This window comes from Pezoporus wallicus, unplaced genomic scaffold (assembly GCF_028554395.1).
Source record: "Pezoporus wallicus isolate ANWC-B61680 ecotype Strahan unplaced genomic scaffold, APGP_CSIRO_Pwel_v1 contig_6665, whole genome shotgun sequence".
Taxonomy (NCBI): Eukaryota; Metazoa; Chordata; class Aves; order Psittaciformes; family Psittacidae; genus Pezoporus; species Pezoporus wallicus.
In genome coordinates this window covers 85,706-100,137 of record NW_026636967.1, presented here as the reverse complement: position 1 = coordinate 100,137, position 14,432 = coordinate 85,706, and the positions used below count along the sequence as shown (strand labels likewise).

The following is a 14,432-nucleotide window of genomic DNA, read 5'->3' as shown; positions in this document are numbered from 1 at the left end:
ATCTTACATTTGTGAACACTGTGACTAAAAGTTAAAAGGAAATGTCAATCTCTTCCTTGAAAATACAATCTTGTCAATTCTATGGATTTCAGGCGACTAAGAACTTTTTTTGCATGCATATATGTGCATATATTCTCACAGACACATTTTCTAACCCAAGTGAACATAAAATCCATTTTTCATGTAACACTTATTGATTGTAGAATCTGGCATGGATTTAAAGAAAGCTTATCACAGATGAATGGTTTCCAAAAAACAGCTCACAGTGGCATCCAACAGTTTTGAATAATAAACCCCCCAAAATACTTGTTTTGCTCAGCAGAGGAACACCCCAAACCCGCATTCTGTGATCAGCAACTGCAAACAATGCTCACACAAAACAGCCAACTGCTCACTGCAGAACCGAAGCTGTCCCACGGGATGCTTCAAGAGCTGACACATGACAGTGTGGAGGTGCATACTTAGACCAATGCCTGATGACTTCATCATGTCACAAATGCACAGCCTAGTACATCTCATCCACGTTTTAGACTAATGCCACAACTATGTTAAGCGTATCACCAGTAGCTATGCAACTCATGAAGACCTATTTCCTGTTACTCAAATTACCTGGAAAAGAGTTTCTTCCTCTCTGCAAGTAATGCAGAGTGCCCTTCGAATCACATAAACCAGAATGCGAGCAGATCAGAGGGGAGTAATTTGCATTTTTCATAGAGATTTTAAATACTTTAACTAAAATTAAAATGCGACCCTGCACAGAGAAATGCTTGAATTACTCACTGTTCCACACATGTAACAAGGAAGTTTCAAGTTCAACAAACCACTCTCCAAAATGATGCCTTAGCAGGGGAGAGCACTCTAAAAATTATTCCACAAGAAACAAAAAACATGAAGGTTGGCTTCCTGCACACCAGGTTTAAAGGATGCCTAAACCATGCTCCACTGACCCCTACACTCCAAAATACCTCCTTTCCCCATGAGCTGCAGTTCCCTTTCATCTCCAACTTCCTCCCCATACCATGGAAGAACATCCTTCTCATAATGCCTACCCAGCTAATACTATTACTTTTGCTTTCAGGACAGTAGCTACAACTGCCTACACACACAGATACACTGGGTAACAGAAACCCTCTACAGTGTCCCAGCAATCCAGTTTACAATGGGGGACATCCTGTATGCGCACAAGTGCCCGAGTCTTTGTGCTCTAGGCTAAAACAGAGGATAGGGAAAGAGACAAAATTAACAGATCTCTAAACAGCAGGAAGAAACCCATCTCAGCTCCTGCCACAGAACAGGAAGGAAAGAGTACACTAAAACGAAATACAAGGTCTAGGGACAGAAAAGTAGAGCCTCATAACAAGCAAAGCAAGTCAGACCCTTCAGTTGGCAATCCTTGCTAATCTATTTGCTTTCCTACTTACACAATTGAAGAAAAGGACTAGCCTATCCACTCCACAGCCCACAAGCACAGTGTGTGTCCTTACAAACCACAACCACCATAAAACACATGAAGCTCACTCCTTACCACCAAACTGCCTGAACAAAGGTTGGCTCAGGCTGGCAATTCAATCCCATACCTTCACAACAGCTTGCAGCTTAAACTCACAGTCCCTGATTTAATCAGCCATGCATCCACATCACTGTAATTAACAGCATCACTCATGCACACTACAGAATTATCTGTGATAAGGCTAAAACAATGACTGAGGATTGTGGCAATACCATAAGATAGTAGGGATCATCACACATATCCTAACCTTCTGACCAAAACTCAAGATGTTTTTCTTCCTTTTGCCTACACTACTATAGAGTAGAAGTACCTCCATACATAAATCTACCCCAAAACCCTTTATATCTCATACTATTTTTTTTTCCTCAAGTTGAGAAAAATGTGTAACTTACTAGAACGTGATGCTGTATTACACAGGTACTGAACTGCTGGAACACACTGAAAGGAGCATACTTGCAACAGAATGACAGCCTACAGTAAAACAATTGTTCTCAATTAGCAGTAAACAAACTTTTGGTTTGCTCTGGTATCCTTTTAAGACATCACTGCAAAAAAGCTTCCCTTCTGCCCTCTTCAAGCTGTTGATTAAGTCTACGTCGGTCCATGGAAAAGAAAATCAGGAGGTGGTACCACAAAATAAAGAACACTGTCTAGAGGTCATATGTTTAGAAGATTAGACATGTCTGAGCTACCTAATAACCTTATGGGCTTTTAGGCGATCAAGCTGCAAAAATGCCCAAAAGTATTTTTATCCTTCCCAACTTACATCTGCCTTTCAAGCTACAAATGCTGAGGACCGACCGTGCTGAATACTCCCCACCTTACCTCCAGAAAGTCCTACGCAGTGCATACAGCATCAGCCTATGGATGTACCTGGGACACAAGGAAGGCTGAAGCCTTCCCCTTCCCACGCTCACTACCACTTTTGGGCAGAATGTGCATTTCCAGACGTGATAAAGAAGCAACTTCACAGTTGCAAGTATTTCCCCTGCCCAAACCACAAAGTTGCTGCTCTGAATTAAAGATAAGCATCAAGAGAGTGCATAAACTTAAGATGACCTGCCTACTTTATGACTTCTCTTACGGGAAATACATGTCACCTCATACTCTGGGTTTCCAATTCAACTCTGGGCCAGTTTCTTTCAGCAAGCTCCAGTTTTCAAATTATCCAGTAGCTTGGTCCTGAATCTGTCAATCACCTTACATTTTGGATAATACAATCCCTCCTGATCTACTACATTCTTGTGTAAAAGGAAGCTGGAGGGGTTACACTGCTTTCGGCCTACAAGTCAAGCACTCTCACCTGGCAGACCCAGGTCCCATTGCCTTCTGGCTGTTCAGAGCACACCACCATCCACAGCAGATGTCACCTGATGAAATGTTTAGCTACAGAACAGATAGAGTTTCAAGAAAGAAAGCCTTACCAGCATAGTATTTTCATTACCAGAAATGCAAAACTGAAACAGTTGTTTCTGTTGCTATGAGGTCCAATACACATGGTGGTATACATGAACCAGGCATTTACAATTTCACAGATCAAAGGTATTAAAAATACACTGTCAGCACAAGTTCAACTTGTATTTACTAGACAGCAATATCTGCGGCTACTGTACAGACAGGATATATGCTGCCCTGTCCTCAGCTTGCTATGCTATGGGCAACACACCCCTACCGCCACTCAGCTCCTTAAAAAAGGAGTGGAAATGAACAACAAGCCAAGCACACAGCATCTGCAATTCCTACAGCCACTTGGTGAGGGACATGGCAAAAGCAAGCACTGTCTCCTGCGGAAATCTCCATGCAGTTAACAGCAAACCATCGTTAAAATTTTGTGAGGGCAGGTTGAGGTACCTCAGTTAATTCAAGCTAGCTTTGCTCTTTTTTTTAATCCTTGATCAAGGATTATCTACACATTCATATGGTAAACAGAATGTTCAGATTGTATTTTCTTGTAAATGTATAGAACTTGTACCTAGAAAGGGGCAGCCGAAACAACTTGGCTGTTTTGAGATGAAACCTACATATTTTCTGACTTGCCTCCAAAAATCCAGGTTCAATATTCCTCAAACCACAGCCCTGAAGTAGACGCAACTCACAGCAAAGTCCATGTAACAGGACTACAGACTACGCACAGACCTACAAAAATGCTGACACAAACTTTCATCAGTGTAAGCTTTACTCACATAGGAAGAGATACAAGAAAAATCTACCAAACCAAAACAACAAAACAAAAACGCCACACCAAATCTATGAATAAGCTGGAATGGTTACAAACAAAATCTCAAAGGTCTACTACACAGAACTCTACTCAAGCTAAGAAATATTCTTTACCCTTCTGGAACAAAAAAAAAAAACCATCTAAGTTAATGACATGCAATTTGCTTGGGCAACCTAACAGCTGCTTGATCCAGTTCAAACTCTGAAACATTACGTGATTTGGAACTTCCCAAACGTCTTCTGTTCTTTGTTTTCTGTCATGTCAAAGGGGGAAGAAAAATTCCTGTCCAGCTACCTCATATAATTTTTCTTCCTGATTCTTAGTGAAACAGGGTTTATGCAACTCCATTATCCATCCATTAGTTCTTCCCTATTAACGCCTGAACCCTTTGTTTAAAACATTTCAGGGACAGAAGTCTCAAAGATAATTAAGTTCTGATCACTGTTCCCTATCTTAAAAACATAGATACTATAACTACAAGAGAAAGTGAGACAGTAAGACAGACAATTAGAGATATGAAATGGTTCCCACTTCAGAAACAATTAACAGACTAGGTTCTAAAGCAAATCACTGGAGATCCCACAGTGTTTGGGGGGATTATCAAAAGAGCTTGCTTTCTTATGAACCTCCCAACACCTCTTTTGTCAGTTCTGTTCAAGGCACATCTTGGGCTCGATTAACTTCTTATCTGACTCATTATGACAAAGTATGTTCCCATGTACGCTGGGGAAGAAGGCAGGTATTCTGTCTAGCAGCAACAATCTAGGGAGTCAAGATCTCAGCTTTGGATGAGACACTGCATTTCATACATACGGTATCTTTCCCAGTAAAAGTGTAAAATTACAAAGGAGTTGGAAGAGAAGGGGAAGAACCACACCATGGAAGAAAACACGAATTTTAGACAAATTTAACATCCTTATTTCTGTTCCTCACAGCCCTGTTAGCTGTTTTCAGCTGCAGAAGATCTGTGGAAAAAACTGAAGAACAGTAACCTCCTGGTTCTTGTGAAGAAGAGGTGATGGGTGTCAGCTGTACTTCATGGGTTACTCTTGTTAGACAAGAACTATGCCACACTGAAGTAACTGTTATTAGTGATGCCAGCTTAAAGGAAAGGTAGGGAGACTGTGTACAAACAAGACTTGAAAAGAGAATTTGTGAGAATCCTGGAAACAAAATTAAGCTTCTAAAGTACTACCCTGAGGAAAAAGAAGCAATTCTACAGCTAGAAATCAATTACTGCAGTACAAGGAAACCCATTTCAATTAATCCACTCCCAATACCTCAGCTGTAAGCGAGGCACATTTGCATGTGGCTCCGACCCTTTAGGTTCACTAAGTCACCTCCCTCAAGCTTCCTGTAGGACAAGTATAAAAGAAATATTCCTGGAGAACCATTTTTTTATTCTCTGCTTTACATGGGCTATCTAAGCATGATTCAAAGACTTCTCAACACACAGCTCTTCTTCTGCCACTTCAACACCCAAGAATGCAGCTATACAAACATTTTGTGCCATAGCAAAGTTGTAAGTGTACATAATTTCAGCTGCAAACTCTTTGTGGGACAATACCATGAACCAGCCCATGGAAACAGTCCATACAGTTCTTAAACCAAAAACCTTTCCCCTAAGGTGGGCTGTTAGGGAAGACCAGGATTGTCTGATTTACAGAAGAAACACAGAAACACTTGAGCAGACAGAGAAACTGGTAAGAAGAGAACTTCTTAAATCACGGGGGCGAGAGGGAACAGACATAGGGGAGGAATATTCTCAAACTGCACCCTAAAAGTCTTCTCTAGCAGCCAAGAGAACAGCCTGTTCCATTGCAATTCTCATTGCTAAGGACAGATAAGAAAAACATTATTTTTCCACAAGATATCTAGGCAACATTGCAGATGAAGAGAAACCAGCTTCATGTTCCCTGCAAATACCTCAAAGAGTTGCACAGCAAACTAAACAACAAAAAAGTTGTTGGTTTGTTCTTTTTCCTTTGGGCCGGTTGGTTTAAGTACAATGTTCCACTTCACTAGTCAACGTGAATTAACTTCTTGGGCCATGGTATGACAGTATATTAAGTCCAGAGTTAGGAGTTTCAGTGCCAGATCAAAACCATCATGACTTCACAATGTAAAACACGGATGAAGTATAAACTCCTGCCATAGTTTTGCAGATGTTTCTTCAAACAAGAGTGCCAGTGAGGCTGATTCATCCTCCGCCCTCTCATACCACCCCCTCAAGTTGTGACATCTTCTCCATGGATGGAGGAGACAGGCACACACGTGGGAAACTTGACTACGAACACACCCCGGTCAAAAAAACTGTCTCCCAACCAAACCACTTCCCTGATGTGCTTCACTGCACAACCACACTGAGCTGTGTTAAGCCCAGCTAAGGAAACAACGTGAGGACAGTAACCGGTGCCTGCAAGCAGGCGCACCTTACATCTACACCTCTACCTAAAGAAACATCCACAGAAACAGTCTCACTTGGCTGGTTCAAATCTGCTCAGATGTTGACAACTTAACTCTGTAAGGACAAGCTCTGTGCTAAATCAGGCATCATCTGCTCACAACACACTAACTTTATGCTTAGTCAAGTATCGTCTGTCCTCCTACATCTTGCATAAAGGCATGAAGTCCCCAAATTAACTAGAGCACATCATGAGCAATTTAACAGAAACATTACCATGGGCCACATTCGCCACAGATCAGGATTGGTGATCTGGCACCGCACAGAACCAGAGCTGTGAAATCCAAGGTGCTAGGAAGGCTAAACAGCTTGCGAGTAGCACGCATGTAAAAGACTGGAGAAGCCTAAATTTTTTCTTTCACTTGCAAACTCACTTTAAAGCTGCCAACTAACTTCTTCGCTTTACTTCATTGATCAATGTCAAGTAAAAATTGCCTCAGCAATAATTCTCCTTCCTAAAGATGATCCAGCCAAAGAACTGGGAAAGGAGAACATGTGCACGCTTCTTTCTGGGCTGGGCCACACTGCCTAAAGGCTTCACTGGTGATTTGGAGGTCCTTCACTGGTCCTTCTAAATTTGGTTTTACAAGTAAAGAGAAGAGGAGGAATCATAACAATTCTAAGTAACGCTCTGAAGCAGGGCCTCTTTGTATATTATATCTACAGCAGTGAGCTCTGAGATAATAAAGACCTAGAACTGTAATATCTTACAAGAGCAGCTTTCCTAACAGTTCCAGTTATCTAAACCTCATGGGAAATGCAGGCAAAACAGCCAGAGGCTTGGTAACTTACCTATTTGAGGATTTAAAAAATAATGATCTGGCAAAGCAGTAAGACATGGTGTAAAAACTCCTTGCTTGGTGCAGAAAAAACACTGACTTAACAGATGACTTCTTGCCAGAAGACGTGCAGAACTAGGAGGAGGTGACCTCCAACAGTTCATACCCATACTTCAAGAGACACTAAGACTCTGTAGTTATTTAAAGTTAGGATGCTTAAACATCAGAAGTTGCCAGAAAAACAGCTAGTGAAAGAAAGGACAATCTCTCCCATTCACCCCAAAATCTCAATAGTTAAACAAAAGAAGATCCTTAAAGAGTTTAAAAGTCCCTTTTCCACAATTTCTTATCAAGTGTCTTTTATTCACCATCACTGAAAGGCAAAATACACAAAGATGTCCGGTTGGGCTCCGAAGGCTGCCAACAGGGTGCAGGCCCACCAAACCACTGCCAGTCCCCCACGCACAGTGCAGGCTGTGCCCCCATCCCAGCCCTCCCACCAGCCACCCTGCTTAAACTCACTAACCCAGCAGAAAACTGTCCCGATTGCTCAGTAGACCTTCTAAAGGGCCAGTGACACCAATGTGGCCAAGGAGGCAGCCAAGGAAAGTGAGAAGAGGCAGTAGGTGAGCATCACCCTTTCCTGCCTCTGGCAGAAGCAAGCTTAGTGCTTTCTCTCCATTTTGCCAGCTGCAAACAGCTTGAGAGCTATTACAAATCCACAGAATGTGCATCAATACCATACTTACAGGTCTAGCCCCCAAACACACCTGAGCTGGCTGACAACACACTCCCCACTATGCAGCATTTCCCAATTAAAGACTAATGAATGCTGAAGCAGTCCAATACAGAGGAGTGGGGGAAGGAAAGGAAAACTGTAAAACACAAGATAAACTTGCGTAACTACAAACAATGAAAGGAAAAGATTAAGAAACCCACTACCTGGCTGCTGCTGAAAGATGATAAGCTAAAAGTTGTCCTAAATTCATCAGGGCAAATGACTACATAAAGGTATTAGTAAGTTGCAAGAAAAAACTCTCATTTTTATTACCTTTACTGGTTATTTAATACCTCTCTCCACTAAACCCACTCTCAGCTCAGGTTACCTTCAAATACCGCTCCTTCAGCTGAAAGTTAACCAAAAAAAAAAAAAAAAATAGTACTACTAATAAAAAAAACACTACCACCAAACACAACCAAAACAGAATTATCCCACAGTACCACACCTCTTCCAACCCAAAATACATCCACCCTGATAACAAAGCAAGGAGAGGGTTTACACATGCCCTGAAGTTAAATAATCCGAATTACAGGCTCCAGATCTGGACTCAACAACATGCTTCCATGTGAGCTTCCTTAGAAAGTTTGTACTTCAGTTCTTCATCAGGAAAAGCAGAGAAGACTGTTGTTGACATCACTGTGATGCTAAGAGGGCCAATGCACCCATCTGCTCACAGTTCTCTGGCAGCAGTTTGGATGTCAAGAGACCTATGATGCCATGAGAGTCTGGATGCCAAAAGGGGATACATAACAGGATGGGGGCAGGTCAAATCATGGTCCTCAGCCACACATTAATAACACCCTGTAGCAACAGAGAGGTGATGCCATCCTGCCATTCTTAAAAACTCTGGGGCTGGCTACGCTGCAATGAGAAGTATGACTGCAGCACACACAGGAAGAGACACCAGGTCTGATCTAGTCAGCAAGAATAACACCACCTAGTAAGTTGTGGAGCTTCAGTCGCCAGAGCACTGGAAGAACACTGCTGGGAATCTTAAGTACCTGTGCCAGGCACTGTGGGGTCATCTGCTTTAAACATGTTAGATGCAGCTAATACGTATGTTCATGACTGACCTGTGATCACATCTCCTAATGCCATATACAACTCAAAATTTTGTAGCTGAGAACGCTCTCAAACAAGAGGGTAACTCTTACAAGTCAAAAACACGTAAAAGGCTTTTCATCTAAAAGCATAAACTGACACTTGTCTTAGCAAAAGTGCTGGCTTCAGTAGTTCTTCCTCCATCCTTCCTCTCCTTTCTTTCCCCATCCCCTTGTTCCCAGAACTCCCACTGAGCCCATTCAGCTGTTCACACAGTCCCACAGTGAACCAGATCGGGTAGCTGATGCAGATTAAAAATAATCCAGGAAAAAACAAAGAGTGAGGAGGAGGGAAGGTAAAAAAATTTAAGTTCCTCAAATCAGTGCAAGATGGAAATGCAAAAATCATTGTTTCACTGAATCAGGGGAAAGTCATAGGGGCACAAACCTGCAGTGGGGCTCAATCAATTACTGCCACTAAAGAAATACTCATGGTACAATTAAACTCTCCCAGAGAAAGTGGAGACAGAATAGCTGTTGGAAAGTCTCTTGATAGGAGATGACCTGTTCTCTTCCAGGCAGCTGACACAGCACACTCCTGAAAGGGGAGCCTGGCACTAGCTAGAACAATGAACATCTCTCTCCCACATGCATTTTTTCATCAGAGGCCCCAAATTCCAGCTCAGAGGTCCCAAGCTTCTCAGATCTGGTGTTTATCCAACATTCCCATACGGTCTGTGATCGTGCAGACTGCCAGGCCGCTCCATGAAGCGGCAGGCCAGCCCACCAGCTCCTTCCAAGCAGAAGCAGCCCACTCTCATCACGCTGCCATTTATTTCATGGCTGCACAGCAGCTGTTAAGAAAATCTTCATTTCTGCTACACTGGAGACAGGCAACTCCAGGATTTCCTTCTGGACAACAAGTAAGATACCATACTGCATTTTGGAATTTGATACCTGGCATCTTCCTTGCACATTTAAAACCAGCTTCACACCCCCCATGAACTGTGCAGGTTATGAGTCCAGTTTGTAATGGAAACCAACCCTCTCCCCATCAGAAATGTACCAGCTGAAACCTTGCAGAAGGTTAGAGAACCACTTGCTTTCTCTAAGCAACTCAATGCCACCAGTCAACTTACCCACAGAGGCTTAACAACAGTTCAACTTCCCCGAGCATGCTTACTCTGCTACACAACACAAAGGAGAAGACTTGCATGCCACCTTCGCCCCCCTTAGTGCAGGTTCCTCAGCTCCTCTATCTAGGAACGACAACATTAAAAGAGAGCAAGACACTCCATGTCCTCTGGAAGAGCTGTCAACTATGCATATAAATCAGTCTTTCTCAGAGAAGCGCAATCCACCCTCTGACTTCTGAAAACAAATATTCATGACGTTCATGATTGGGCCAAAAGCAACAACCATCTTTTTTGAGTCAACGCATACCTCTAAAAGCATTATTGATCCATTGTGAGCAAGCTGCTTTTGGCAGCTGTTAGGCCTGGACTTCATACAACCCAATTCGGCAGCCACAAGAATAATAACAGATTATCTGCTGAATGTTTGTCTTCCAGTGGGAAGTGTATGAAATGACTATGCACAAATCCCATTCAGGATTTAATCCTGCCCTGGAGTTCACACACAACTTCAGTGCACAAAACCGTTAGTGGGACATACCAGCACCAGAGGTCAGAAACAATTCAATAATACAAACTCCTCTGGCTCAGACTGAACAGAGCTCTAATACAGAAACAGCTGCATGCATCCATATGTTAATCTTGATAATATGTCAAACCAAGACTTCATCCATATGTACAATAATGGAGTACTGTAACCCTGGCTATTAGCCAACTGCCTTGCCCTCTGCCCAAAAAGCTTACTGAGCAAATCTTGGACACCGTACAGGAAGGACAAGAAGGTGCCTGAGACCAAACAAAATGGATATACCAAAGGCAAACTACACCTGACTAACTTGGCCCCCCTGTCAGGATAAAAAGACTGGCTCTGTGCTGAGGGAAGAGCAGGGGATGTTGGACACCTTGACTTTTGACTTCATGTAAAAGACCATGCTAGTGCCTCCCATCACATTCTTCGAACCAAAGTGCTGAGGTGTGGCCTGGATAATGGAATAATAAAGGTAGCAGAAAAACTGTCTGGAATGCCAGGCTTGAAGGACTGTGAACAGCCACTACAACCTTCACCTGACTACTGGTTACTAATGGCATCCCTCTGGTTATGAAAGGTACCCAACATGGATCAATACTGGGGCCAGCCCTGCTTATAAGTTTTTTAATTACCTGGATAGAGACAAGAGTACACTGCCTACAAGTCTGGGGACTTGGGGAAGCATACCACACGCTGGAGGGTGGGCTACTATTCAGAGAGGCTTTGACAAGCTGGAAAGCGTGCTGACAAAAACCTCAGGAACTTCAACTACAGCAGAGCCTCACATCTGGACTGGGGTAACTCCCTACGACGGTACATGCTGTTGGCATAGCATCTCTGTAGGAAGGCACTTGGTAGAACAACAAATTGCCCAGAAGCCAGCAGCCCACCCTTGCAGTGAGGGCAGCCAGCATTGCTGTGTTAGCAGAAGTGCAACCAGGAGGGTGAGGGGACGGATCCTGCCCCTCTTGTGAGCACTCCTAAGACCATTGGAGAGCTGGGTCCAACTTTGACTCCCCAGCACTAGTGACGTACAGGAAGAAGGCCAGCAGAGGCCACAGAGGCAATCAGTGCTGGAGCATGGGATGTTCAATAAAAGGCAGAGGCAGGTTAGTTCAGTTTGGGAAAGAGAAGACTTAAGGGAGATGTTACTGCTGTCTGCAACTACCAAGTTGGAGGTGTTGTGCAGACTGGGCCAGGCTTCTCTAAGAAATGTGCAGGGATAGAATGAGGGATAAGGTACACCAGCTGGAACATGAGGAAATCCAGAGAAACAAATATTTGCCATAAACATGGCCAAACATTCGGCAGGACCCAAAGTAAGGGTGGCATCGCCATTCTGACGAGATATTCGGAATCAGGCTAGACACAGCCCTGAACACTCTGCCTGCAGGAGGTCAGCCTAGTGATCTCCAGAGGCCCCTTCCCACCATCCATGGGGTGCACAGTACAGATTTTGCCATGTAGAATACTAGAGATGACATTCCACCCAAGACAAGCACCTATAACGTTAAATGCCAAACAGCAATTTCCAGGAAACAACTCTCTTTACCAGTCACACCAGGAATCAAGCTGTACATTTCCACAACTCATCTTGACCTTCTGTCTTTCTACTCTCAACATCTCCAAACCAACATAACTCTATGTGCATACGTTCAGCTTGTAGCAACCCACAAAACAAAGCCAGGACAGCCAAGAGGCACACCTTATTCCTCTATGAAAACCAAGTGCAACCAGAAAACAAAGTACAAGCATGACAAAAGAAGCGGTATTTTTCAGAGCACAAAGTAAGTGTAGGCCCAAAGAGCGGAAAGTTGTTGATGGAGAGCAGCCAGACAGGATGGCTTGGCCACCTTTGCTGTATTTTTTTCCTTGTTTACTTTACACTGGTTTTACAGAACTCCACAAGAAACAGCGCATTTTGTAGAGGAGAGAAGCCCACAGAAACATCTTCCTGCACATCCTACCATGCTGGGGAGAAAGAAGCTCCACAGAACAGCTTTTACGAAGGAAAATGGCCGAGCACAAATTCATGCCAGACCACCCTCAGTTTATATTTCATAAAATACAGTTCCAAAGCCTGTTGCCTCTCCTTCCTCTTCACGTGAGTCTAAACAAAGGACATCTAGACAGGAGAGCAACCCTGAATAGAAGACTAATGGGAAAGCATACAACAAAACAGCAAGTGCGGAAGAGGAGGCCAAGATCTGGACGTGCCTCACACCAGTTCCCTGCTCTACCAGCGGTCTCTGCCCATCCTTGTGCTCCTTATCTTAGCAACTCCTCCTTGCTCCCCACCCCTACAACCTCGCATGACCCCCACAGAAACAGCCCCTCCACCCCAGGTCCCATCCCCGTGCCCGTCCCGATGCCGCTTCCCAGCGGCCTCTCGGCTCTTGCTGTCCCGCACCGCCCCAGCCCCACTAACCCACCTCACCATGCCCTAGGCCCGGGTCTGCCCGAGCTCCCCCGCACCCTCAGCCCCGCGCTGAGTGCCCCATCTCCCCACACCCTCACACGGCCCCACATGGCTGCTCCCCCGCTCCTCACCCCGGCCTCCCCCGCTGCACCACGCATCTCCCTAAACACACCGTGCGTCCAGCCCTGCTTCTCGCCGCACAGTCCGCACAAGGGCTCCCCGCGGCAGCCCTTCACCCCGTTTAACCCCACTCCAGGCATCCCCTCACCCCACAGCCCACCAGGCCCCGGCCCCTGCCCCGCACCGCCCACCCCTCGGGAGGCTCCGCGCCATGCTACAGCCCCTTCCCTCCCGGGCTGCCCCCGGGCCCCGGCCCGCCCCAGGTGCCGTTTGAACCCCGGCCTGCCGCCGCCCCGCCCGGGGCCTACCCCGCCGCCGCGGCCCGCCGGGCCCCCGAGGCGCCGCTCGCACGCGGGAGCGAACGAGGGGAGGGAGGCGCGGCCGGGCCGGGCCGGGCCACGGCGGGGCCGGAGCCCCGTGGGCGCTTACCTCCGACCCGGTACATGTTGGCCGCCATGCCCGGGACGGGGCCGGTGCGGGGCGCGGACCGCTCCCGCCGCCGCCTCCAGGTGCCGGATCCGCTGGAAAATGGAGGCTGAAGCGGCCGGGCGGGGGAGGGGAGCGGGGGAATTAAAGGGGCCGCGCCGGCTGCCACCCGGCCGACAAGAAGGGAGAGACGGAGGGAGACGGAGGGAGGCGGAGGGCGGGGCGGCGGGCCCGGGCAGAGAGGGGCCCGGCGGCGGGAGGGAGGGAGGGAGGGAGGGGGAAGGAGCAGGAGCAGGAGCCGGCCCCAGCTCCCAGCCCGCAGCGTGTGAGGGCGGTGCTCCGCGGCCTGCGCCCGGCGGGAGGGGACGGGGCGTGTGGGCGAGCAGAGCCGGTCCGCACACGGGCACACGGGCACACGGGCACACACGCACAGCCACGCGCGGACTGCTCTCACAGCCACACACAGAGCGGCTGTCCTGACACAGCCTCTGCCACAGCGCTCCCCTCGCCACGCAGGCTGAGCCCTTCTCACGTACGCACACTCACGGGGCCTGTCCCCAGGTAGAGCCTGACACACACGCTCAGGCAGCACCTGTGCTCCCGCATCTGTCCGCACACAGAGCTCTACACACAGACCTGACTGTACCCACAGCTCTCCGTACACACACTCCTTTACTCGCACACAAACCTCCTCACACACACACACATCTGCCACTTCTCTTGCGCACACACCGCCTGTCACACACAGCCTCCATGTACAGGCAGTACCTCTACAGTCCTCGCCTGTCCTCGCTCACACACACGGTCTTCCTCATACACACTGAACCACCACAGGCACTCCATGGACACAACCATCCTTGCACACACCCGCAGCCAGCTCACACCCCAACAACAACCCACACCTTCAGTAGCCAGCACAGGCAGACCTGGGGTGCTATTGGCCTATTGGGCACAGCAGGGTGACCACTCTTGCTCCTCAGCTCCAGCGCAGAACTGGAGAACGAATGACCTGG

At 46.5% G+C, this 14,432-nt stretch overlaps 1 protein-coding gene across 1 annotated transcript in view; it reads right to left on the bottom strand.

Annotated features, from left to right (window-relative positions):
- MTA1 (metastasis associated 1) overlaps positions 1–13,615 on the bottom strand; it is an 81,648-nt gene extending 68,033 nt beyond the window's left edge. The window contains exon 1 of the mRNA XM_057402397.1: positions 13,423–13,615. Coding sequence (XP_057258380.1) covers positions 13,423–13,450 — 28 coding nt within the window. The 5' untranslated portion in view covers positions 13,451–13,615. The remainder of the gene's footprint in view (positions 1–13,422) is intronic.
- Positions 13,616–14,432: the final 817 nt, after the last annotated feature.